Source organism: Saccoglossus kowalevskii, chromosome 5, assembly GCF_978046115.1.
Source record: "Saccoglossus kowalevskii chromosome 5, keSacKowa6.1, whole genome shotgun sequence".
NCBI lineage: Eukaryota > Metazoa > Hemichordata > Enteropneusta > Harrimaniidae > Saccoglossus > Saccoglossus kowalevskii.
This window is the reverse complement of record NC_140645.1, coordinates 17,799,790-17,825,362: the sequence shown is the minus strand read 5'-3', so window position 1 is coordinate 17,825,362 and position 25,573 is coordinate 17,799,790. Positions and strand designations below refer to the sequence as shown.

The following is a 25,573-nucleotide window of genomic DNA, read 5'->3' as shown; positions in this document are numbered from 1 at the left end:
TGCTGGGACTGGCAATCAGTCAGTTGATTTAAATAACACCATCGTCATGTATAAAACAATTTAACACATGTTGACATCAATGTGAACGTGATGTGTCTCGTCTGTAAAATGTAAAGTGTGCCACCAACTGATCTGAAGTTGTATTTACAGGTACTTTATAGACCCATGTTGTTGGTTTTAGAAACCTGCTTGTAAATTTGTATCAATCAATTTGCGCAAGTATTGTTCAAGCATTGAATTTCTCATGTGTTTTTTGCTTGATTTCTGGGCCATTTTCCTCAAAAATGACACTTGTTCATTATAAAGTAAAAATAAAATTTCTCGACTAAATCAAATGAAAACAGACACATAGTGGTACAAATCAATTACACTGTGGCAATTTGAAATCAAAATAACACTTCATAACCAGTCTTTTTAACATGAACCACAACATAACTATTGGCCATAGCACTGTGATATCATTTGTTTACTTTTTTGCCAACCATCAAGTGAATATCTGAAAACAAATGTCACTCGCTGATCAACGCTAACTCGCAATCTGATGTGACAACTTTGCCCATAAGTTAGGACACATGCACGTATATTCAATAATGCCAGCAAAGAACGCCATTATTTTATCTTTAGGTGCTAAAGACTGCATCTTACCAACCAGCCACTAGACATGTGTGCAAAATGATGTGTGTGTACGATAACCTTTAGCCTTCAGGGTGGTCTAGTCACAGATGATCACTTACCCTAGCTGATGGAATCTTCGCCCGGAATATTTTCTTGGCTTCCTCAATCTTCTCCTCACTCATCAGATCATATACAAAGATGTTGCCGTCAGCGGCGACAGACAACACAAACTGGTTATCGTAACTGCTTGATATGCCGGTCAATGGACCGTAGTTATTGTCATGCATATTCAATGACCAGTACTGTGAGAGCTTATTTATATCCAATTGTTTCTTTTCAGCGTCTTCTTCCAGCATTTGGATTCGAATAGAACCGTCTTCCATACCCATGAGAACTTGATCACGACCGGGACTGAGGTGGAATAGTAAAAACATTATAAACACTGCAGTTTAGTTAGGTGCTGAAGCATTTTAAATACATGTAGTTGGAATGCATGCATGTAGTTGGAATACATGTCCTGTGACATAGTTCTGCCCCCACGAATAACATATATAAATGCACTAATAGAGCAAATACAGTCTTCTGAGAATGTGTGATTGCTGTGAATTACCGGTACTTTTTTCGTATTTGGAATTTATTTGTGCCGAAGGAAAGAATCAGTGAAAATAAATTCCAGTGAAAATACCTTTTTTTCTACATTTTACATTCAACTACTGTAAAAAGATTAATTACTCGCCGGGTTTTAATTTTGCTTATTTCGCTGACAGGAAAATGCGCTAAATTAAAACCCAGTAAATATTTAAAATTTAGCATAGAACACATCATCTAAATGACAAAACCAAGAATTTAAAACCCACTAAATATTCCTGAAATGGTAAATTAGCGAAATTTAAACCCAGTGAAAATTAGTCATTTTACAGTAATCAAAAATCAGTGACAATTAAACTTCATACAAAAGCCAAAATGTCTTTTCAGGAAAATTACAGTTTCCAGTTAAAATTCATATTTTCATGTTCAGCCCAAAAAAGGTTTAGGTGAGGTAAGGTTACTGGAACCACATATTGGGCCTCAGAGCAAGTAGTAATACCAAACATTGCGTGCTTTTTTTCAACTTACGAGTAATAGATACATCTAATTGGTACATCATTTGTACCAAACATGGGAATAGCTGTCTTGGCATCTCCGATTCTATCTTCCTGTCCCGCTTTTATTCTGGCCTCCCGTTCGGCTTCCGTAACAAACCCGCACTCATAGAGGTAACCAGCATCGTAGCCTCCCTGTGTAGAGACACAACAATATATATACAGGTTTGTCATTTCATTTTAGTCAATCAGTATTATAAGTATTTAGAAGTAAAACTACTTATGAATACATTTTGCAAATCAAAGCAAAGTACCAAACTTTGTAGCATGGCAAGCATTCCAATTGCATACACATGGTTTATTTATATTATGTATGTATATTTCACATGGAACCCATAATAATCATGACACAACACAAAGACTGGCTGCGGCAGGTATCAAGACGGGTATTTTGCCTGAAATGGATGTGTGTATGACCCCACAAAGGTCATACATCCTGGTACTTTCTGGGGGTACAGCCCTATAACTGTAACCATTTTGGAATATTATACGTGCATGACAAATTTTGAAAGGTTTAACGGCTTTTAAACTTTGGTCACAACTGCCTGCATTTTGGGTGGAAACTGATTGAGAAATTCACATATTACCAGGATGTGTGATCTTTTAGGGGTCATGCATAATATTTATACAATATTGAATCGCAAAAATCTCTCAACAGTGGAAATCTATAGCAATTTATAGTTAAAACTCACAACAAAGCATACCAATACAATGCAGAGCATTAAATGTTTAAAAGAGAGTAAGCATTCCTTTTGTGTAAGGACAAAAATTTGAATAAAAAAAATCTTGGTGCAGCGTTTTGCCTGATTTTAAGTATTTTTTTTAAATTTTGATCATTGGTCTTGATCCAAATTTTGGAAAAAATCTGAAACATTTAACATATATTATTTTGTTAATGATGAAAAAACAGAAACTAATCTGTCGTTGATAAAAGAAGTAGTAATCAAATGGTCAGTCATTCCAAAATGTGTTGCAATGATCTGGTAACAGTCCACAGTCTACAAAATACCCCAAATGTTTTTATTGATAAATCATTTATCAGATTTTCTAAAAAGTGGCATCACATGGTAATATACAAGTAAATATGTTTATCTCACTTATTTGAATTTACACAGTTATTCACTGCACATCATCACAACTTTTATTATGAATTGTGTCCTACTCACCACTGAAAGCCAGAAGTGGTCTGGTTTTGTACTATAGCACACATAATGAATGGGACTTGGGTCTTCTGGTATAAACAGTGGCTCTGGCTCAGGTTCTTCTTCTTCTGTAAGAAACATTACAAATCTATGTTCATTTAAACTGTTTTCATTTTTACAAATGTTACCAAAAGTTTACTTACTACTACTTTTTTCCACAATTTCTTCGTAGTAAGTTTTTTTTTTTTTAACATCTATGGATGCGAACAAGAATACACAATTGGTGTTGGATGACAATTGTGATTTGTTTCATTGGGGTATCATTTGTATCATAAATCTGAGACAATTTGACAATCTTACGAATGTTATTAATGTTCTTGATCTTGAACATGAATTTTCCATATTGCATGACCCCTAAAGGTCACACATCCTGGTACTTTCTGGGGGTATTGTTAACATGTAACAGAAATAATTTCAAATATTGCAACTCAAATTTTGTTGTGTTAAATTGTTTCAGAAATGAGTGCATTTTTGAGGAAAAATAATTGGGGACATCACAATGATAGTCAATCTGTACCCCCAGAAAGTAAAAAGATGTTTGACCTTTTGGGGACCTTTTAATCTGAGAATTAAAACACAGTAACAATAGAACATTATACAATCACTGTATCTGGATCATTTCGATATGAGCACAAACGGTGAACAGGTTTGTTGGTTAGTAATATGAAGGATGTGAAATTGGGTACAGAGATGAATAAATTGATGAGTGGTTCTTTCACTGTGTTACATATATTCTAATATTGAAGGGTGCATGTAGATTTCATTGTAGGTAATATAGAATTCTTACAGATTTTTTTCAATGGATAACATATAGATTTTTTTTTGTGAGGGTTCCCTTTCCTGTCTGTCGTGCTCTGTTCAGTTGCAAATGGGTAATTTATAGCTCATCTACTGAAGTGTGAAACCATCGCATAGGGATAATATACTGTACCTAATAAACTGACTGAATCAACGTGTGTAACGTGATGTCAAGTATGAACTGTATTGTTTCTCAGAACTCTGATATTATTCATGTATGGATTGGAGTCGTACGATTTGTGGGATATATGTACCAGTAATAAACATTCAAATTTCAATGTCTTACAGCGCATCTAACTATTGGCATTCATTCTGGCTTCCTATTTGATTATGTGTTTGAATTTCATTCACTAACACTTAATAAATAAAAGTAACATGACGTATTTAGTAACGCACAAGCCTCACTACAATAACCACGAAACAGCATTGAATCCTGGTGGGATTAATTAAGTGGGTGGAAAATTGATTGTCTAATTGTGATGGATTTGATAGCTGAGCGGTACAATACAACTGCCATAGCTTGGGATGTTTCTAGCCATAGTGTAATCTACACACTACTAGTATACTTTTAAAATAAGATTTGGTTGTTTAGATGTTTTGTTGACATGGCCTTATTTAACATTTCACAAGCTATATATATTGGGTATACTGATATGAAAGTTAAATATGGCGGTTACACGATGAAAAATAGTGCAAGAATGTTTAGTGTTAGAAGCTACGATGTACATGTAGCAGCATTAATGCACAGCAGAACAATAACAAAGCTTTGTGCAAGAGTTATAAAACTAATGTACAATGAAAGTGGCAGGCATTGCGCAAGTTATATTTATGCACAAGGAATGGTGATTCCAACTCATGTACTATTATTATATTCTTTAAATTAAATTTTCAGATATGTGGATTTCTGAACATGCGTAGCAAAAGCAACATATATAGGTTATCCAAGCACCAGACTGTGGGCAGACATTGTTCCGCTATTCAAGCTAGATGCATGGTGGAACAAGCATGCAGACATCAAGCCTAATTATAAACAAATAAGAAAAAAATAATAATTTCAAATTTGAGAATCTGGCATTGCAGAACACTTAGCACAAAGCTTTGTTTAGTGATCAATGCAGGTGGGACATGCTGCATGACAGGAACTATTTGTCAAGGGAAAACAAGGAAATCTACATCAATTACACATAGGTGGATTTCCTTACGTGCTAAAATGTGTGTAAATACAAATGAGCAATTAATAAAGATAAAAATCAACTACAAAACCAAAAGAATAAAGCGTACTGCCATCGACGTCAGTGTTAATAGTCTGCTTAAGAGGCTTGTCAGATTCGGACTCTGATGGTGTTAATCCGAGAAGTTCCAAGACTAAAGAACAGCAGAAAAGAAGGGAGTAATACATAAAAGAGAAATGGAAAGAGAATAAAAATAATAAATCACTAAAAATAAAAGACAGAAAGTTTACAATAACTTGTGTTTCATATAATTTACTATAATAAGTTTCACGCTTTAGCCTGGAAACCAGACAACATTCCGCAGGTTAGGCACCCTCTCCAAAATACCCAGGTAGTCTAAAAGATTTCTGTTATAGTATATAATTATGTGAATTTATTTGCAACATGATGAAAAACAAAACAATCACATTTTTAGAGTTGCGACAATGATTTAAACAATAACGAATTGCCTACAGTGCCATATTGATTCAGGAGAACGGTCTGTGGCTAGACAATGTGTGGGCCAAAGCCGAAGCTTCTTCGAATCCAATAATATCCAATAAATCACCACCATCAGAATTAAACAAATTTAGTTAAATTTTAGGTACTTTTTGTTGAATTGAATTTACATGTACTTAGGAATAAATCAATAAATTATCATGTTGTGATGTAAAGCTATGATGTCATAAAAACCTCCAATTCTGATAGTGGCGATTTATAACAACAAGTGGGAAGAAATATACAACTGTCATCCATTGTTTGGGAAATTAGCATATTCAATTTAGCAGTTGCTATATTTATCAGCCAATCACAATCATCCATTGACCATGGAAGTACAGTCTTAGCAGTAAATCAGACCCTGGAGACGGAAGCCTAACCCGCTAGTATTGTTAAAGCTTATATTGTATTTTTATTATTTTTACTTTAGATATAACCAAATTAAACAGTTGGAATAAATTATTTTTTATCTTATCTTTATCTATTTGCCTGGTTACCAATCTATTTGCGTATGTGTGTACCACCAGAACTGCTAGACACTGCTTTAACCTTATGAGACAAGTTTTGCAATTCAAGGAAAATCGTGAAATTATTTTTAGGTTTTTAGTGATTTTCATGAAATTTAGTCATGCATCAATCAAAATATCATCAAATTTTATGGCAGTAAAAATGTAGCTGCAATACATATAACCTTTTGGACATCATTTTGTTTTCTGCTAAAATTTTGGTGCTCTATTTTGCACATTTTTGCTAAATTTCTTTGCTAAAGATATATCATTTTTTGCAGCTTTTGACAAAAGTTGAACTTGGCATTCATTGGCAAAGGTTGGCTTTATATTAAATCAGATACAGCGTAAAGATCAAATTCGTGTCATAAACGGTAGGCAACATTATCTTATTTTATATGCACACATTTTGAATAATAAATAATAAGGGAAGATATTAAACAACTTTTAACAAAGAGAAAAGATAACAAAATAAAAGTTATATTAAAAGAAAATAACAATTATATAAAGATGACTTTAATAAATGTGCAGTTTGGAGATTCGGATACTGTTAATTTAAAGTTATTTTTGTTATTATTTATACAATAAAATTTATTTAAATTTGTATTTTACTGACTGGAATATTAATAGTTAGGAACACCTTACCAAGAGATATTGCCAGGGAAGAAGACATGAAATACCTGCACCATGCTGTAATATTTCTTCAATCTTTTTTTAATTTAAAAATTTGTTATAAATGTGGAGACTGAGGCAAAAAAGGCAATTATTAAAAAGTGAGTTAAAAATGAAAAACTCTACACGGATACGTGATTCCTTTGATAAAAATAAAACCATTCCTTTAAAAAGTATTAGTAAACTATACGGTGTACATTGTACCTTAACCACTTTTTTATATATCAGGCCAAAAAAAAAAATAACTTCTCCTTCCCAAACAAATTTATGAATTTTTTTTTAATTCAATACAACAGCAAGATGTATATCATAGGCTGATTCTTCTAAAACAGATAACATACATCTCCCCATCCTACCACATGTAGCGCATTTTACCAGTGGACATAATTGAAAAAAAAAAATGCGCATAGAAGATTTCAAACTGCGTGATGATGAGAAGCAATTATTTTTTTTGACCTTATTAATTTCATTTTTAAAGTTTACTTCTACTAAGGTTTTATATTTATACAAATTATTTTGTTTTAATTAAATGAACACACATCAAGTACCTTTCTTTTCATCATATCCTGTAAGCACATATGTATCACAGCAGCGTAGAGAACGCAAAACAGTATAAAAATAACATGAAAAATAAAAAAAAAAACACTAGAAAGTTAGTAAAACAACAAACGCATGCAACAAATAATAAGTCAGTCATCAGTGGTTAGAGAAGAAAATAAAAATAAATTTAAAAAATAAAATAAAACTATTTTGTTTTTCAGTTTTCATGCATATCTCAAGTTTGGAACAGCCACAACAGATGAACATCCCAGCAGCTGCAACAAAATTTAGTCATCTTTCTTAACATACAGTGATTTTTAAGCTGCTAACAAACGATGTAGTCATGAGGGCATTTTTGCTAGCAGCATGTTTTTAGATGGATGCTTGGCTCAGTAAGCATGTGCATGTTATCAACATGTTGTTGAGCGATGAATGTTTTATTTATAAACCCAGATTTTGTTCAATACATCTTCCTTCAGCTGACATCAACAGATTGAGCCAATTTCAATTCTTGAAATTTGCTAACTTTACCTTTGTTATCATCATCATTATCTTCGTCATCCGATTCGATTCCTCTTTCACGTCGTATTCTTCGCTGCTTTTCTTCTTCCTTTTTACGTAATTCCTCCTCGGCTGCTTTTCGAGCTTCCTCCTCTTCTCTCTATAATTATATTGCAAATTTTTATTCAGTTTTTTAAATTTTATAATTTCTACAGTGAATATTGTAAAATGACTAATTTTCACTGGGTTTAAATTTCTCTGATTCACCATTTCAGGCATGTTCGGTGGGTTTTAAATTCACAGTTTTATCATTTAGATAATGTGTTCTATGCTAAATTTTACATATTCACTGGGTTTTAATTTAGCGCATTTTCCAGTCAGCGAAATAAGCAAAATTAAAACCCAGCGAATAATTAACCCTTTTACAGTAATATATAAAATGCGAATTACCGGTAACAAAATTATGGCATGCATCCATCTTTTCACTTACCCTGAGTCTAGATTTGATACTTTTGAATGTGTATGTTCTCATGGCCAATCCTGTAATCTGGTATGTTTTGGATGTGTCATACGAACCAGGTTCTGGGGCTTCTATTTCCACCACAACACCGTTTTCGCAACTAACAAGTAAGGTGTTCTTATCCTGGAAATAAATGGACATTTACAATTACATACACACACGTATGGATACAAATTTAGAATTATCTTGTATTTTTACAGCTTATATCGAACACCAACAATAATCAATTCTGCTGTGTCCTCCATTGGTTAGCTTTATAAACAAGCAGCCTGTCGGCTGAGATGCCTCCGCTGTTAGCAATGCACATTTCAATTAAAGAACTGAAGATATCATTAGAAAATGAACAATATGTACAGTATCAAAGCAATCGGACTTGCTGTTTTCAACAAGAATTTGAAAATATCACTTTTCACCAAAAATGACAAAAAACATTCACCTAAATTGAAGAATTGAAGATATCATCATGAAATGAACAAATCTGGGAGAGGCCCACATGTAGTACCTATATGTACGGTATAATATCAAAGCAATTGGACTTGCGCTTTTTAAAAGAAGTTGAAAATATCACTTTTTACCACAAAATACAAAAATATTCACTAAAATTGGAGAATTAAAGATATCATCAAAAAATTAACAAATCTGAGAGAGGTCTACATGTAGTATCTATATATGTAATATAAAAGCAATCAGAATTGTGGTTTTTAAGAAGAAGTCGAAAATATCACTTTTTACCAAAAATGACAAAATATTCACCAACAAGTTATTGTCAATGACATGTCCCCGTTCCGTTCATATTTGAGTGACATATACATTCAAAGCAGATCATGACCAAAATCTCAGACCACTTTCAATAAAAACCAGTAACAATTGTTTGTGCATTAAATTGTGCCTATGCTTCGCTTGTGACCACGACGTAAAACTAATTATGTAATGGTTACACATGTACAAAATAGTCCCTAAATACTTCGATATAAATTCACAAGTTATCGAATGTCACTCAACGCTTTGAAGTCGCTACAGTGCAATGACCTTTGTTTGTCTGTTTTTATGAGCAATTTCATGCAAAACATGGGATCTTACATTGAATGAAAAAATCCTGAGCACTTTGAATGTCTTCTAGGCGTACTACACCACAGTATCACAGCATATACTTGCTGTATAATCATGAATATTAAACAGCTATGAACTTGACCTGTCTATGAAAACTCTACATTTCAAGTTTTGTTCACTAAAGAAAACTAGATCAGAGCTTTTAACATGTCACCTAAACCGGAAAAGTTGCATTGACAGGCAGTGTGTTAAAGCACCATACAAAAATTAACATTTGCATTTACACACATATATTATATACATCACATGGGTTCCACTTATCTTGGTTACAACAACCATGATGCTTTGAGACTCCACACTGCTAACATTAATCACTGTGAAATGCATCAGTTCATTGACCTAAAACTGACTACTAGTCCCAAAACTGGATCACCTTCAATGTTTAACAAACAAATTCACAACTTACAAAATGTCCTGGTGACCACGTCATATACGATACAGGCCCGTCAATTTCAACGAAACCAACTGGATCATAACGATCTCCAACGAAGAAGAAGAAAACAGTATTGTCATCACCCTGAAATGAATAATAGCAAATTTTAATTGATGCATATTCATGATTCATACTGCTTTTATGCATATATAAGAATTTATAACTCAGTATATGTTTTTATACATATTTTGTTCATAAATATTTATTTTATTTTACAGAATCACAAATTTTGTATTTAGAGCAAGATTTTTTCTGACAATTCACTATATCAGTGTACCATGTTCAGTTGTATTATTGGTGTATGAAGAAATAAGCATAAGTCATTGTGTCACAAAAACCTTCTGTATGTCAGTGGCGTGTCATATTAACCTAGAGGGTACCCAGGTGGTATCTATGATGACCCAAAGGGTGCAATTAAAATAAAAAGTAATGATCACTCACCCCTGTAGCTAACAGCTCACCCTTGGAGTCAACTGCCAATGCTTTGACTTTCTTGGAATGTGGTTTAAACACTTGCTTGAGAACTAGCTGGGCACCGACTTGATCAACAGACTGTGGCTTCTTGAGTTCCTTCTTGTAGACATTTAGAACTCTGACGACACCATCGTCAAACCCAGCAACAATGGTGGCACCTTTGGGATCCATCTAAGAAATAAGATATAATTTTAATAATTTCAGAGCCATACCCACAACTACAACATAGCTGTATTGTTGACAACATTTTGTTTGAAGCCATTGAAGGCATGTAAAGCAATATGGGAGCAGTTACAGTACAAGATAATAGACATCAACATATCTTTCAAATAGCTAGACATCACTGACACTTTCCATAGATTTGTTTTCAGCATCTTAGGGTGTCATCAAGTTACAAAATCACATGCAGGATTCTCTGTTCACAATAAAAAATGGACTATAATACAAAATCAATGTGATCCATAAGATTATGCACACCTCTTTTTTTCATTATCGTTCAAAAGTGTTACGGGTACATTCTAATGTGTTAGTGAGGTCTGCTTTATTTACAAAATGTGTGGTTAATCTGAGCACTTTGATAAATGTTAACATCAGATGCAGTGAAAATTACGCTCTGAACTGAATACAATGTTCACACACAAATGAATCTTGTGTAATGCAATTTGATGGCTTTTCAGAATGTTTTCTCATTTTCTTCAATACAAAAAATGATGAACAACATGAACTTTTCACGAGAACAACAGAATGATTGGTTAACAAAACATATACAGCAAATTGGCAAAGTTGTCAAACAAAAATACATAAATTTCTGGAGAAAAAATATAACTGAAAAAACAAAGCTGAGAACTTATGAAAAATTCAAAGACTCTTATAATTTTGAAAAATACTTAGATGTGCTAAATTTGAAACAAAGAATTTCAATGACAAAATTTCGAACTAGTAATCACAATTTAGCAATAGAAAAAGGGTGACATATGCAACCAAAAATACCTACTGAAAATAGAATTTGCAAACAATGTTCACAGAATGAAATAGAAGACAAACTGCACTTTGTTATGAAATGTCCACAATATAAAGTAATACGCCAACAAATCATACAAGACATTATATTTCCACAAGAAACCCAGGATGATCTCCAGAAATTTAATTTCTTGATGACTTCAAAAGATGATGTAATAATAAAAAAGATTGGCAACTATATTCATAATGCATTTCAATCAAGAAATAAAAATGCCATTTGATATGTAACACTTGCTTTATCTTTTTTTTAACAACTAACTTTCTTTTTGTAGTAGTAGTTATCACAACTAATCTTTATTGCTATTAACTGATAGAAACATTGTATTTCTAAGGATGCAATAAAGTTATTATTATTATTATTATTATTATTATTATTATTATTATTATTATTATTATTATTATTACTAAATGATGACTACACCAATACTGCAAAACAGGTTGAAACAACTAAATGCCATTTTAGAGAATTTGACTCAATGCAAGAATTAACAGAATCTTAATTTAGCTAAAGTGTCAACAATCTCATAGTGAGAATAAACTTCTTTTTAAATTAGCGAAATCTTGAATCAGCAAAATTACAGATTAGATAAATTAGCTAAAATAACGTGCTAGCTAAACAGAGATGTTACACAGTATGTATTTAAAATGTTATCACAAGAATACTACTATAAATGCACTGTGGTAGTACAAGGATTGAAATTAAACATAAAAGTTGTCTGTCCATTGGACAGGTTGGCAAATCAAAATGGTCTCTCCCATTTGATGATGTATCTATCTCTAGCAAGATAAATATAAACAGATTAATCAAAATCAAATTTCCATTTCTGGCTCATCATCATCTCATAAGTCTTAGAAGCTCTGAAAGCAATTTTCTGGAAATTGGCAACTTGGGACTGCCCCATTTAATCATTCACCCAGACACAGTGACACAATTGCTTCATTCACCTGTCCCACCTTAAGTCGACAGGCCCTAATTTTGACCTAATTTTAGTATGGTGATTGTGTTAACCTATGAATACTGGAAGTTAATGCAATTCAGTACTGTCTGAGTATTCTCGTAATAACTCAAAACTTTTTTCAGTTTAACTTCCACATAATAATGGGTATCATCACTTACAATTTGAGGTAGCCAAGCAAGAACACTACCACCAGCACTGAATTTCATCTGACATAATTGAGTCTTAGAAATGTAATCATAAACTCTGACAGTACCTACACAAAACAAAGAAGAGTAGACATAATTATTATAAATGAGAACAGTACCGTTGTATCCTACAGGTATTTTTCATTGTTTTCCATCATAATGCTTTGTTTTACAGCCACACTGGTCATCATTGTAACAGTGACAGTGGATTATTTTCTAGTGGGCCATTGCTGACTTTTCAAATCAAATAAATAAATTGGTGAAAACTGTATCACTCTCAACACAGCAAATGCTTTACAAAGTGAATAATTGTGTGCATTTGAATGAGTATCACAATTTCTGTTTGGAATGATTATGCAAATACGGTAATATGCAAACGTTATGCAAATTTTATGTAAATTGTTATTGCTACAGTTGATTGAATTTCATGGGAGAACACTGGTTTTTATTTTAATAATTCTTCATGTTATTGTATCATTGAAGCTCACAAAAAGCTTATGTGAACGCTTTCCTTTTTTAAATCAGCATAATTTTTAATGTGAATTTCTCAATATAACAAAGGTCTTGGATATCGGTTTTCAGTGTACACAGTAGCAAGTTTCTAAAAGTACAACTTACGATCGGATGCAGTAGTAGCAGCCAGATGTGAATTGACAGACACTGACAATCCAGTCACTTCACCAGCATGAAAAGAGAAAAGCTTCTCTGGAGGTTTAGTAGTATGTGAGAAAGTCAGGTCAAGTTTCCATATTCCACCATTTGAGTCCTTAGCATTAAAAAAAAAAAGACAATTAGTTAAAAGCAGTAGAAACCCTGCATAAGATAAGTCTAGCCTCATGTAAAAGAAACTTTCTAACAGACAATTTACCTAAATACAGAGCAAGTGTAATTTTGTTCTTACAAATGCATTTAAATCATAAAATAGTGAATGCAGTCAATGCCATATTGTACCGAACCCCAAAACAGCAGCAGCATTGCCATCTAAGCTAGGTGCTGACTGGTTTGCTATGTGTGTATCAAGATCATTAAATGATTAGAACTGGTTAAATCAAACTATTTTAATGAGGGTGTGCTGTCCTGCTATGGTAAATGCACACATTTACAAGTATTATGACACATATATGCAAGACACACCAGAGATTTCGTCCTGAAATTTAAGACCATTATTTAAGAGTCAGTACATACAATTTGTTTGTATAATTTAAATTTGCCATTTATACTGGTAATATAGCAATTTATATTGGATAAAATGAATTGAAAAGTAATTGCATCAGGATTTTCTATATATATATTCAATGTGTTTGAGTCCCCCACTATTATGCTGATGTCTCCTGCTGAGATTGTTTGACCTAACTTGTTCTAAATTGTGTTATGATATCCTGACGTGTAAAGGAAACCAGTACAACTAATTAAGTGGCAATGTTGTTATTTTGGTGTTTGGAACAAAATGGCAGTGACAGTATATTACCAATGAAATACATTACACACATAGACTGGCCAGATTTATGACTTCAAACCAAAACCCACTCTCCCCTTACCTGTGCATACCACAGACTCTGCGCTTCAGGATCTACTGATTTCACCATCGATCGCAAACTGACATCGTTACCGACTTTCAGTTCGTTCATGGGTTCCATTTCAAAGGATCCTGATTCTTCTGGTGCATCCGCCGTGTCGATGGTTTCAAAATCCCATACCTGAAATATACAAGACAGTTACGAACATTCGCATAATCGGATCATTCAAATCTGATTTATCAACATTTTGAGATTAATAGTGGATATAAATGATCATAAACCCCACAGGATGAATAGAATTACGATCGTTAAACTCACCCTGATATATCCATCAGCACCGAGAGTGATCAGTTCGCCTTCATCCATCACAAATTGTTCAATACTCCCATTGTGACAGGGCTTCTTGTTTTTACGACACACTTGCACTTTGATCAGGGCACCATCCCATAATAACATGTTACCCCATTCAGTGCCGGACAACACCTTCCCATCAGGCAGTTCAACAAATCCTTCAATGTCGGAGATCTCTGTCCGACCAAATTTACCCAGCTCACCTTGCAGCTTGAGACCGGTGAAGGTGTGAGCCATTTTCCAAAACCTGTAATGTAGGAGTATTAATTCAATTCATTTATTTTGTTTCCAGTACAAGGGTTCAATTTAGTACTAGCAATTAGTACTGTAAAATCTGTATTAGAAGCGGCGGCTTCTATTGAAATGGTACAATGCAACAGAAGGGATGCGGCTTCTATTTGAGCCATCTACACATATGAGAAATGATGAATTTTTGGTTCTCGATTGTTTAAAAAGAACGGGTGCGTCTTCTATTAAGGAAGTAGCTTCTAATACAGATTTTACGATACTACCGGTAAATAGTCTTATTACCCTCATGAGGACCATATTGTTTCTTGGCAGGATGTACATTTTTTTTAATTATTTTAAAATTTCTTCAATAACTTTGCACCTAATGCACCTTTGCACCTAATTTATCATAACCTGGAAGGAAATAATCTGTAGCTTTGATTTGTTAAATGTCTCAGTCAAATGTTTCGTTTACACCTCTGAGTTTCAAAGTCAACTCCAGGCACCAATCACAACACAGTTTCAACTATAGTCTGCTTTTTTCCACATTTATTTTCTTTCAAAAAATAGAAGCAATGTAATATTTTGTCTGATTGTTCCAAAATTAAGATTGAATTTAGTGAAAATTGCACAACAAATTTACCTCGTTTTGAGCAGGAAACAAATATGGCACTCAAAGATTTAAAAAAATTTTGCTTCACATATAAAAATAAAGCAGCACTTTTTTTTACAAATTTGAATCAAAGGCTTTTAGACAATGGGGAACAGTACCCATTTATTCCAAAATCAACAAAGAAAAATATAGAAAATAACTCAGAACTTTGGTGAAAAGTTTTGAAACAAAATTTTGCCAGAAAGCTTTATGATGTTTGAAAGCTCAATGAATACACTTTAGCGAATGTCTTTGACATCTACCGAAATCTGAGGCAGGTTTTTACTATAATTATAACAATAATTGTAAAATAAAATTAGTACCTGATGTGACCGACACCACTGCTTGTCAAATGCTTCTCATTGTCTGGTGAAAACGTAACGTGAAAGACGTCTTGTGAAAATGCTTTGGACCTCAGCACAATATGTTCCTGCTTCCAGTCCCATACAGTCAGCATGAAATCGGGATCGCAACCAACAGACGCAATAATTTCCCCCGATGGATTGAAATCAATGAAAGAGTATGCTTTCTCTGTACCGCCACGTAAAATACGGTAGAGTTTTAGTGACGGATACTCAAAGATGTTTATGTTGGGGTTCGTTCCTTTCTCAGCAACAGCAAAATACTTTCTGCTTGGGTGAACCTGTAACAAACCACAAGAATCAGTATACGTTAACGACAAGCACAACGACAATGCACAGACAGAAGACTGCATCCTCCATATTAAAGTTGTTTATGGCCATTCAACCGATTAAGCTAGAAGAATCAATGTATCATGTTTTCAGTTTGTTTAAAAATTGTTTTGTATTAGATATGAACACAGTTTTTTCAGAGAAAAATGAACAATTTTGGTAACCCACGAAACATAATAATGATCATAATTTTCTAATATTTCTTGCCAACCATCTTCTGGCAGCATACATGTTTGACAATTATTCGTGGTTGGTGGCAATCATAATTCCTTTGGGCTTTGACAACAACTGAAAATTAAACCTCATTGTGAAAATCAAAGTAATCTCATGTTCTGTTTCAATAGTAAATTATTTATCATGATTCTGCTTCAACAGTAAAAGAAAATCAGATACTCACGGCAATTGCGCCGATACCACCTCCTGAGGAACTGCGTATATACGTCTGCTCAGCAGTCTGTAGATTCAGTAATTCTACTATGTTACCAGCCGCAAAGATAACTGTGTTAGGATCCAGCATTTCCAAATTAGACCTCTTCTTACAATCATAACCAAACGAATGACTGAGAGTTGAAGTGTTGAGGAAAATTATGGTCCATGCAGGGAAAAGAATTTTTTTTCAATTATATATAATTATATAATCATTTGATCACTGTCATTCATCACTATCATTGTTTTACATATTCACATATTCTACACTCTCACCATACGCTTCATTTGAACAGAAAACACCAATACATGCATATGGTGGATGTTGCTTCTCGTATGTTCATATGGTTATTTTTTTTCATAACGAATTCTGGTGCAGCTCAGCACAAAAAGAAATAGTATGGCACGTTTGCCCAGGAGTTTTTCTAGAAAAAAAAACTGCAAGAGGGAGCACTGCAATACAGCGGTGCAACCAGGTGGGGGAGATAGGGTTCTCCCTACCAGGGTGTGGAGTTTTTGATAATTCCAAGTTAAAATGGAGCATTCTATGGCTTCCTTGGGGCCAAAATTACTATCAGACAGTACTATCACAGTTGAAGACTGTGGCCACATGTGGTCCCTGGTCTTTCAGAATGTTAAGGTTGCCAGAGAATCTGCTTCCCAGTATAAGGGGGCGCATGGCCATGGCATCAGGGCGCTGTGCCCCTGTTCCCTTGTTTGAAAAAATCCCTGTTTGCAGATTTGACAGTATACAGTAGAAAGCCATCCGCATAGTCACTGAAAGCTTGTGTACAAATCTTAGCTTCATTGCAGCAATCTAGCTGTGATACATTGCACGACTTGCAACACACTTATATCTCCAATGAGGACATGCAAATAAACTATGGAACAAAGGATACTGCAATGACAGCAAATTATTCGGTAGACCAGAGTCTTCAGTACATCTCGCTATTGAAATGTGATCATCTATTTCATAGTAAAAATTGTCTGCAATTTTATCTTCCTCTTTGACAGGGGGGTGTTCTTCACCCTCAGGAACTTGATCCTGTTCACCTTCAACTTTGGCATCTTTGCTGTCCTCAATTTTGGCATCGCCGTCGGTTTCTCCTTTATCTTTTACATCAGCCTCCTCTTTGACCTCTTGATCGCCCTCTGCTGCGTCATCGTCTTTCTTCTCAGCCTCATCCCCCTCAGGTTGTTTATCCTCTGTCTTCTCAACTTCTTCCTCTTTCTTCTCAGTCTCTTCTGTTTTATCATCCCCATTGGCAACCTCAGCTGGTGCTGTGTCTTCTCCATCTGTGAAATTAATGGTTAACAAGATCTTGATGAAGTTTTGAGTTTTCCAATTACTGGGCAATCATGCTAGTGATAATGTTAATTTCAGAGACAGGGGTGGGATTCAGCATTGCTATTCTACCTATCATAGCGAGAATATCATAGTATGTAGAAGTTCATAAGCCAACCAGTTTACCACATTGGAAGAGGAGGGGTACAATTATGATTCCAGCTTTGCATATGAAACAAGACACAGAAAAATTATCATAGTTTTGTATGGTAGGGAGATGGATAATTTAACACCAATGACAAAATATGCCAAATTTAAATATGCCAACTGAAAAAGAGCAAAACTATGCTCATGGACTAGACATTATAACAAATTTTGGAGCAGAACCTGATAACTGTTCTTACCTTTCTTCTCTTCAGATTCCGCAGCAGCAGTTTCTTCGTCACTTGGCTTACTTTCTTCCAGCTCTACTTGCTCAGTTGATACACCATCAGCTGCTGTTTCTTCAACCAATGCTTCTCCCTCCGATGTCTTTACTTCATCACCTTCCGCAGGTGTTTCATTTGTTTTGTTCTCTTCATCTTTACTTGATTCTGGATCTTTCTCCCCTTCTTCAGTTGGAGGTTTGTCCCCCTCCCCTTCTGTCAATTTGTCACCTGCCTCCCCCTCATCCTCTTTAGCTTCATCTACTTTACCCTCCTCATCATTGGCTTTGTCTTCTGCTGCCTCTGGCTGTTCCTCTTGTGGTTTATCTTCCCCCTCATCTGCTGGTGTTTCTTCTACTTTACTCTCCCCATCATTGGTTTTGTCTTCCGCTGTTTCTGGCTGTTCCTCTTGTGGTTTATCCTCCCCCTCATCTGCTGGCATTTCTTCTACTTTACTCTCTTCATCATTGGTTTTGTCTTCCACTGCCTCTGGCTGTTCCTCTTGTGGTTTATCTTCCCCATCATTTGCTGTTGTTTCATTTGTTTTACCTTCTTCAGCTATTTCTACATTTTCCGTTTCAGCAGGATTCTCTGCTAAAAATGAGAAAAAAATAAAATGATAACAACACCATGCAGTGTGCTGATTTATACTGGTACTTTGTTTTTTTCACACAAAACTGAAGAAGTTATGTATAAAAACATACATGTATCTTTTATTTATGGTGAATAATGCATAATAAAGATACATTGCCACTTTGAATTATATGCAGAACACCTCCCACTGATTATTGTGATCACCATGAAAAATCGGTATGGCAAGAAATCCTGAAATATTGGTTCATTGTTGTGGTGTCTAATCAGCAAATTAAAATCTTTTTCATTATCGTAATCATTCAATGTCACTTTACTTTATTTTAAAGGCGTGACCTAAATTTGATTTCAGGATTCTGTTGAACAACTTAACCGGAAGCATTTTCCTTGTGTGTGCATACTGCATATAGGGTGCAACGTAAACTTGCAAGTATTATATTGGGCTTGTGGTTGTACCAATGGATGTGACAAAGTAAGATTAACATCTAAAGCTTGTAATTTAAGGTAGTTATTGAAAAACAGAAATATTTATCAAATCACTCTCTCCAGAAAAAGACAATAGTGAAGTTAACTCACCTGGTTGTTCAGCTTCATCTTCTGTGGCTTCTGGTTTACTCTCTATTGAATTGGAAATAACAAAAATATCAAAATTAGTTGTAGTACCGTACCATACATAGATAATTAATCTCAGTTATAACCGATGGTAAGATCAGAGAAACAGAGTCCAAAATGTCATGGAAAGGAACTAAAATTTGCAATTATACACTGGTTTCTTTTTATGACAAAATTTCGCTCAGTGACATGGGATAAAAAAAGTCATACAGACATTATTATTTATATAAATCACAATATTGTTAAAGCGATGTGGTCGTTTGTGTTGATAAACATCAATTTTCTCATAATCCAATGCACTCTTCAAATGGAAATCACAAGTATGAGGTTTAACATGGGATCGACTTGCACTGAATACCGCCAGTGATTCCTTCGATACCTTCCAATCACCTAAAAATTACCTAATTAAAGCTTGGAAACGTCTCAGTTTGTACTCATTGATCTGCACAACAGTCAAAGTCGCCTTTTTTGTTTATATGACACTCATATATCTTGCGCATGCGTGGCATGACGACTACTGCCTTTTAAAAATTTTGTAAAAAATGTACATATAGAGTTTGCAGTATGAAAACAGTTCCCTATTATATACAATGGGAAGTTCTCTCCTCTAATGAATAACACCCATGTGCAGAAACAGGCTTAGTAGTGGAAAATCTCAATTTATCTCAAGCTGCATTAATTCAATCATACTGTTATTTGATTGTTTCTCCCTCTTGCCATGAAGTGTTTTATTATACAGAAAATGTTAGCTAATGCCACGGCAGTATTTCTAGTGAACGCTCACTTTTCAGTAGTGTTTACAAGTATCAGCTGTAATAACCCAATGAATTTGTGAAAAATATCTGTGCTAATTAATGATCTTAATAAAATTATTTATTATTATTATATATTTATGATTAATAATTAAGAATCTTAACAGTTTGTAAATTACAAGCTTTTTCAAAGAACCTGAAGAACGCATTTTAGACAAAGAAATGACTATCTTAATTAATCCTCTATTCTGTATTATGAAAAATTACATATTAATCTATTACAACTCGGGAAGGGTTAGACATGAAGTAGTGTGGGGGTGGTCGGTCTTTAACTCCATCATTTTTAGGCCAGCACAAACCGATGACGGGTTCGCTCGACAGATGACCAGTCTAGTGAAGCAGAGTTTCATATGTATTATGAAGTAAATTCGAGTACCAAATCATACAGTAAATAACTTTTGATTGAGATCGATACATGTATTCTCGTCTGAGCTAGAGACAGCAATCAATGTTTTGATCACAGTCGACGTGATTTTGGAAAGGACTCCTACACAAAATCGCAAGGCTCTAGAACGTCATTTATTAAACCGATCGACGTATTTGATATTGAAATGAGTTCAGGTTAACAATAAATTTAGATTGGTGTGAACAAATGTAAGTTTCACCTGTGTTTTCTTCTGTTTTGGCCTGTGTATCGTCCTCCATCTTGAAAATTTGGGTTTGTTGCTATGCAACTTACGCACGCGCAGTTCAGGTACTGCGTGAAGTATTATGGGGGAACTGGCTCTTCCGCTAAAATAAAACTCTCATTTTCTTTCTGACTGTTGGTAATTAGTCGAATAAAATGAAATATTATCGAATTGTCAGATTTTGGCTTCGTTTTGTCACATCTTAAGTCAAAACTAGAGATATAATAAGACAGTAAGAAGGTTTTTTTTATTAAAGCTATACTTTATACAAAGATAGGGGGTCTACTTACCTTGCTGACCTGCGACCTACCACTCTTCTGGTAATTGATGTCAATACTCTGGTTAATATGAGTTCCGCAAAACAGTTAGCGATCGAAGCGGGGGTTGACAGACTTCACTGCTTCGTTAAGCGGGGAGGTGACAAGATGGTGTCCTTTACAAGCTGCGCGAAATACGACGATACCTGGACGTTGCATGTGACAGGTATTTTACATTGCGTATTTTACCATAGTGGGGTTTCATTGTACCTCCATCTTCAATCCTAGCTCTGTGTACAGGTCTGTGAATGTGGAGACAGGAGGCGCTCCTATTCATCACCCCTACACAGCCATGTACGCAGGGCTACTTCAATCCTTACTCTAACCCAACCTTCCATCGACCCCAAATGTATTGCATATGCCCTTCTTGAGAACAGCCATGTATCTAGAGAGGCATATACAAGTGATTCGGGGATGGGATTTGAGTTAGGGTAAGTGATGAGGATACAATGGAAAATCTTTCCTTTAATGATTTTGGAATGAGCATTGACAGTGATAATGTTATTCCTATTAGTATTATGAAGACAAAGTATTATTTTTTTAATTTGTGTTTGTTCTTTTTCATTTTCTTCGCTGATATTATTTTGTTTTGATTACCAATATTATTATTATTACTGACCAAGCATCAAAAATGAATAAACATATCAGTTTATGAATTTCTCTGTCAGATGGCATCAATCACTTTACTTTAACTTGAGTGTGTAAATTAAAGCGGGAGGGTCGTCACCTGCGCACACACGGGAATTAAGTCTCAAGCGACAATAACAACACATGCTAAAAATGCAAACACTCATGGGTAGATGCTTGTTTGTAAACAATGACACGCTATGGCGATCTGACGCATTCACAGGTGACGACTCCCCCACTTTAATTTAACCTTAACTTGACAACTAAACTTATGTTATAATTCCAGGCACTGGGTATACTGGATTTAAGATTGGAGTGCTCCTCAGCTAGTTGAATACTGTACCCCAAAAGATTGATGTTAAGGGTGCTCTTTTTGCTCAAAAATTAGTGTCTTACGCCAAAAATGACCTAAATGGAAGAACACCACCAACCACCACCCCATTCCATACATCTGGTTAGGATTTGGTATTATTGCTAAACTAATTAATTTATGGAAGTGAAAATGAAAAATCTCATCTGAAAATTGCAATTATAATTTTCCATGCTGATATGTTTTTAAACAATTTGATTGGGGTGATTTCTGAGTCTGTTATTTTGCAGGGCATGCAATATTTTATGGTATCTCATTTTGCATCAATTTCCTTTGTTTCCTTTTCCATTGGTCAGTTTGAAAACTACATGTGTGAAATTCTTTTGGCAACGGCCAAATTAATTCACGATCAATATCCGGCGACAATAGTAATTATTAATATTAATAAAAATAATGTTATTAACACTTACACATTCCCCGGAGGGATTGGCAATGGTTACAAATGTTTAAGAAAGAATAAAAGGTTAAAAGTAAAAAATGAAATAAAACAAACTAAGCTAATACATTACAGAGTAAAAGAAAAAAAAATATTACCGGTAAGAGTAAATTATGAACAAAATGCCAAACTTATTTCAAAACACTTCTTTAGGTACCTTGCTACAGGGAGTGTTGGACCACTGTTGTTTAGCAAGGCTATGTATTGTGTCTTTGGTGTCAAATTTTTAAAGTTTTGGATTTTGCTTTTAGCACCATACTTTAACATTAGTGGTATAATGAGCAGAACATAACATTGATTCTATTGCCAATGTGTTTGAGAGCGGTATTATTAGCTGCCAGTTTGCCACATGGTATGAAATATAACTTCATGTATTTGTGTTGTAATTTCGGTGTCGTTGACATTTTTTGAAACATTTTATTCATTTATGGCACCTAAATTAAAGTAAAATTCAAAGTTTTTTGTAGTGGCAGATGCTTATATTCAAGGATACAATGTTTAGAGTGACTAGCATGCATGGGTAAACTCTGTTTTGACAATGTGCTGTTATCAATGTCAAACCTGCTCCACTCTTTTCATTACCGACAAATATTGAAAAGCTTTTTTATAACATGGAAATACCAAATTTGTTTTCACTATGAAATGTTAACTGTTTGAAATGCCTATATTAGTACTGGTAGCAAATGCTTGCATTACATCTAAATTAGAGTGAAGCCCAAAATTAAATGTATTAATTATTGATAATTAATTTTTTTGTTATTTCAACAGATGGAATTGATGTATGGCGCCTTGAAATGGACAAGAAAGAAGTTGATTCACATAAAGAATTAGCCGACATCAAAACATACGACGTATTCTTTGCAAAAATTAAATCTGCATTTGAATCCAGTGACTTGGATGTCGCAACCCAAGGTCATGGGGTCACTCTGACAGTCGGGAAAGGGGGTTCAACTTTGAACTTTGACCTCTATGAAGCGACTGCCAGTAAACGTAAAACTGACCTGCAAAACATTTTGTTACACCTTGCTGCCACGGCAACCAGTTTGAAAAAAGATTTGAAAAGTACAGCCGAAGAACTTGATAGAGTGAAAAAAGAGAAAGGTTCTGGACTGTCAATGGTGTCAACGTTTTATGATCCGGATGCAGGAAGAAAGTCGGGACCAAAGATTCCTAAAAAACAGGGAAGAAGTTTGATTAATCCCCAAAGTAAACGTATTAAAGTTAAAAAAGGAGTAAATTTTGAAGAAGACTGAAAATGATTATTTTCTGTAAATTGTAGACAATTTTTGTTTGTCTTTTTTTATACTCAATTAATTCTCTCACCAATATTGTCAATTTTGATTCACCATTGTCAAATTTAGCTCATAAAATATTTCCATTCCATTATTGTATTAACAAAATTTGTCATTCAAAACTAAATATTTCTGATCAAAATCAAGTAAGCAGTATCATATCCTTCGGGTTTAAAAATTATTGGAATTTTGAGAAAGTTACACATAAGTTGCAAATATATTTGCATCCTAATTTGTAGAAAAAATAACCCGGATGAGAAGGGTTAATTTCTTTCTCTGTTGCACATTGGGTTTGTCTTAGCCACCTCATCATTATTCACTGTCTTGTCCTACAGTACTTTGAAAAGTCATCATTCTGTGAGGGTTCAACGTAAAAATAATTGAGTTCTTATAGTGAGAATTTTGATTGGTTGGTAGTGTCCTTTTTATTTTGATATTTTTGCATTCACTTCATTGTTATTTATCATTTGGCAATGCATCATGGGAAAGAAATTCTGAATTGAATATATAATTTTTTTTAATTTGAAAAATTATTATTAACAATAACAATATTTGAATTTTTTCATCAGTCCTTTCTCTAGTGTGACTTTTAATCCCATTTTTTTTCATTGGCTGCAAATCTCGATCAAAATTAATTTCAGTAATTCTACTGTGACAAAAGCTGACATTGGTGTTTATAGGCATCTGCATGTATATTTTATTATTGTAAACTTCTTTAGAATAATATGTACAGGAAATTTTACAGTGATCCCATTTACGTCACTGTTTTTTTATCAAACATTTCAAAAAAAAAAGTATTTTTAAAAATTAATAATGCTGATTAAATTTATTAAGCTCAAGCAGATAATTTATTAATTTTTGATAGTGAATTGCATTACTTGTGGAATAAATCCATTAAAATGGTTGGTCAGGAAAAAATCATTATGTTTAGCGCAAAGTGTTTGCATATTACTTCATATACTTGCATACAGGTTAGATTTCCAATAGTTCCTGGGCTTTATGGTTGATCAAATACAGTGCCAGTGAATATGTGCCATGAATATTACATGGTATATTGCCCGCCAAGTGGATATTAAATGGGTGTATCACATGGATGACGTCACTGAAACTACTGCGCAACGATACTGCGCGAAACAAATTGTCGTTCACTGCAAGGTTTTGAAGGAACTTTAGCCATTCGAAATAGACAGCGAACGTGCCAGAATGTATATTAAGTAAGATACTCTGTTTTGATGTTAAGGGTATTCTTTATATGAAGGAAAAATGTGCGTCAAAGCCGCCACTAAAACGTCGCAGCCGGGATTGCTGCGGCACGTTCTACGCTGTGAGCATTTTTATGCGTTCAAGTTCAACGCCGTTGCAAGAACGAAAACGCTCTAAGCTGTGTGACTTGTGAATAGAAGGTGAAGTACGTTCATGAGAAAGTAATTTCAAACACTTCTACGGCACTCTGGCATTTTTATCTGGCGAGTGGTTAAATAACTTGGTTAAATAATTTCTCAATTCATTTCAAAAACGTTATACATGTACTTGATAAATTGAGTGGTTCACTTTTAGTATCCGTGGCTGAAATTAACATTTACTGTGTATTTCGCAGTTTTTTTCAGCAAACAATGTATGTATGTATGCTATAGAGTAATGTGTCACTTGTTATAATGCATAAAATAAAATATTGCATACTTTAAATATAAGTGTTGTTATTTTGTGGGAGAGTGGGTGTGAGTGGTGTATGGCTAGATGTATTTGTGCATGGTGGATGTCTTCTCGATGTGATAATATAAATAACACATGGTCATTTGGGCAATATCATGATTTGTTTGCCCTTGGACTGTTGGTCATGACCACCATCCCTTGGGCAGGGCAAACACACTTGCATCACCTCTGATTGGACACAATTCTTCTAATTAGTAATGCTGTGATTCTTG

The 25,573-nt window shown here is 34.3% G+C and overlaps 2 protein-coding genes across 4 annotated transcripts in view; one reads left to right on the top strand and one right to left on the bottom strand.

Moving 5' to 3' along the window:
* The window catches only part of LOC100370749 (cilia- and flagella-associated protein 44-like), a 37,378-nt gene extending 16,685 nt beyond the window's left edge, over nt 1-20,693 (bottom strand). The window contains exons 1-18 of one of the 3 annotated variants that reach the window (XM_085499185.1): nt 20,583-20,693; nt 19,130-19,171; nt 17,942-18,556; nt 17,152-17,548; nt 16,224-16,386; nt 15,458-15,777; nt 14,222-14,501; nt 13,925-14,083; nt 13,005-13,152; nt 12,360-12,454; nt 10,190-10,393; nt 9,722-9,832; nt 8,176-8,328; nt 7,716-7,845; nt 7,193-7,210; nt 2,924-3,027; nt 1,732-1,892; nt 735-1,026 (exon numbers count right to left, since the gene is read on the bottom strand). In XM_085499185.1, the coding sequence (XP_085355311.1) occupies nt 735-1,026; nt 1,732-1,892; nt 2,924-3,027; nt 7,193-7,210; nt 7,716-7,845; nt 8,176-8,328; nt 9,722-9,832; nt 10,190-10,393; nt 12,360-12,454; nt 13,005-13,152; nt 13,925-14,083; nt 14,222-14,501; nt 15,458-15,777; nt 16,224-16,386; nt 17,152-17,548; nt 17,942-18,556; nt 19,130-19,171; nt 20,583-20,622 (3,432 nt within the window). In that variant the 5' untranslated portion in view covers nt 20,623-20,693. The remainder of the gene's footprint in view (nt 1-734; nt 1,027-1,731; nt 1,893-2,923; nt 3,028-7,192; nt 7,211-7,715; nt 7,846-8,175; nt 8,329-9,721; nt 9,833-10,189; nt 10,394-12,359; nt 12,455-13,004; nt 13,153-13,924; nt 14,084-14,221; nt 14,502-15,457; nt 15,778-16,223; nt 16,387-17,151; nt 17,549-17,941; nt 18,557-19,129; nt 19,172-20,582) is intronic. The other 2 variants (XM_085499186.1, XM_085499187.1) reach the window with 2 other exon arrangements.
* A 193-nt stretch (nt 20,694-20,886) lies between these two features.
* LOC100370387 (uncharacterized) lies at nt 20,887-25,339 on the top strand. The gene is made up of 2 exons (XM_002741102.4): nt 20,887-21,089; nt 23,125-25,339. Exons 1-2 carry the CDS (start codon nt 20,954-20,956, stop codon nt 23,607-23,609), a joined length of 621 nt encoding a protein of 206 aa, XP_002741148.2. The 5' UTR covers nt 20,887-20,953; the 3' UTR covers nt 23,610-25,339.
* The last annotated feature ends 234 nt before the right edge of the window (nt 25,340-25,573 follow it).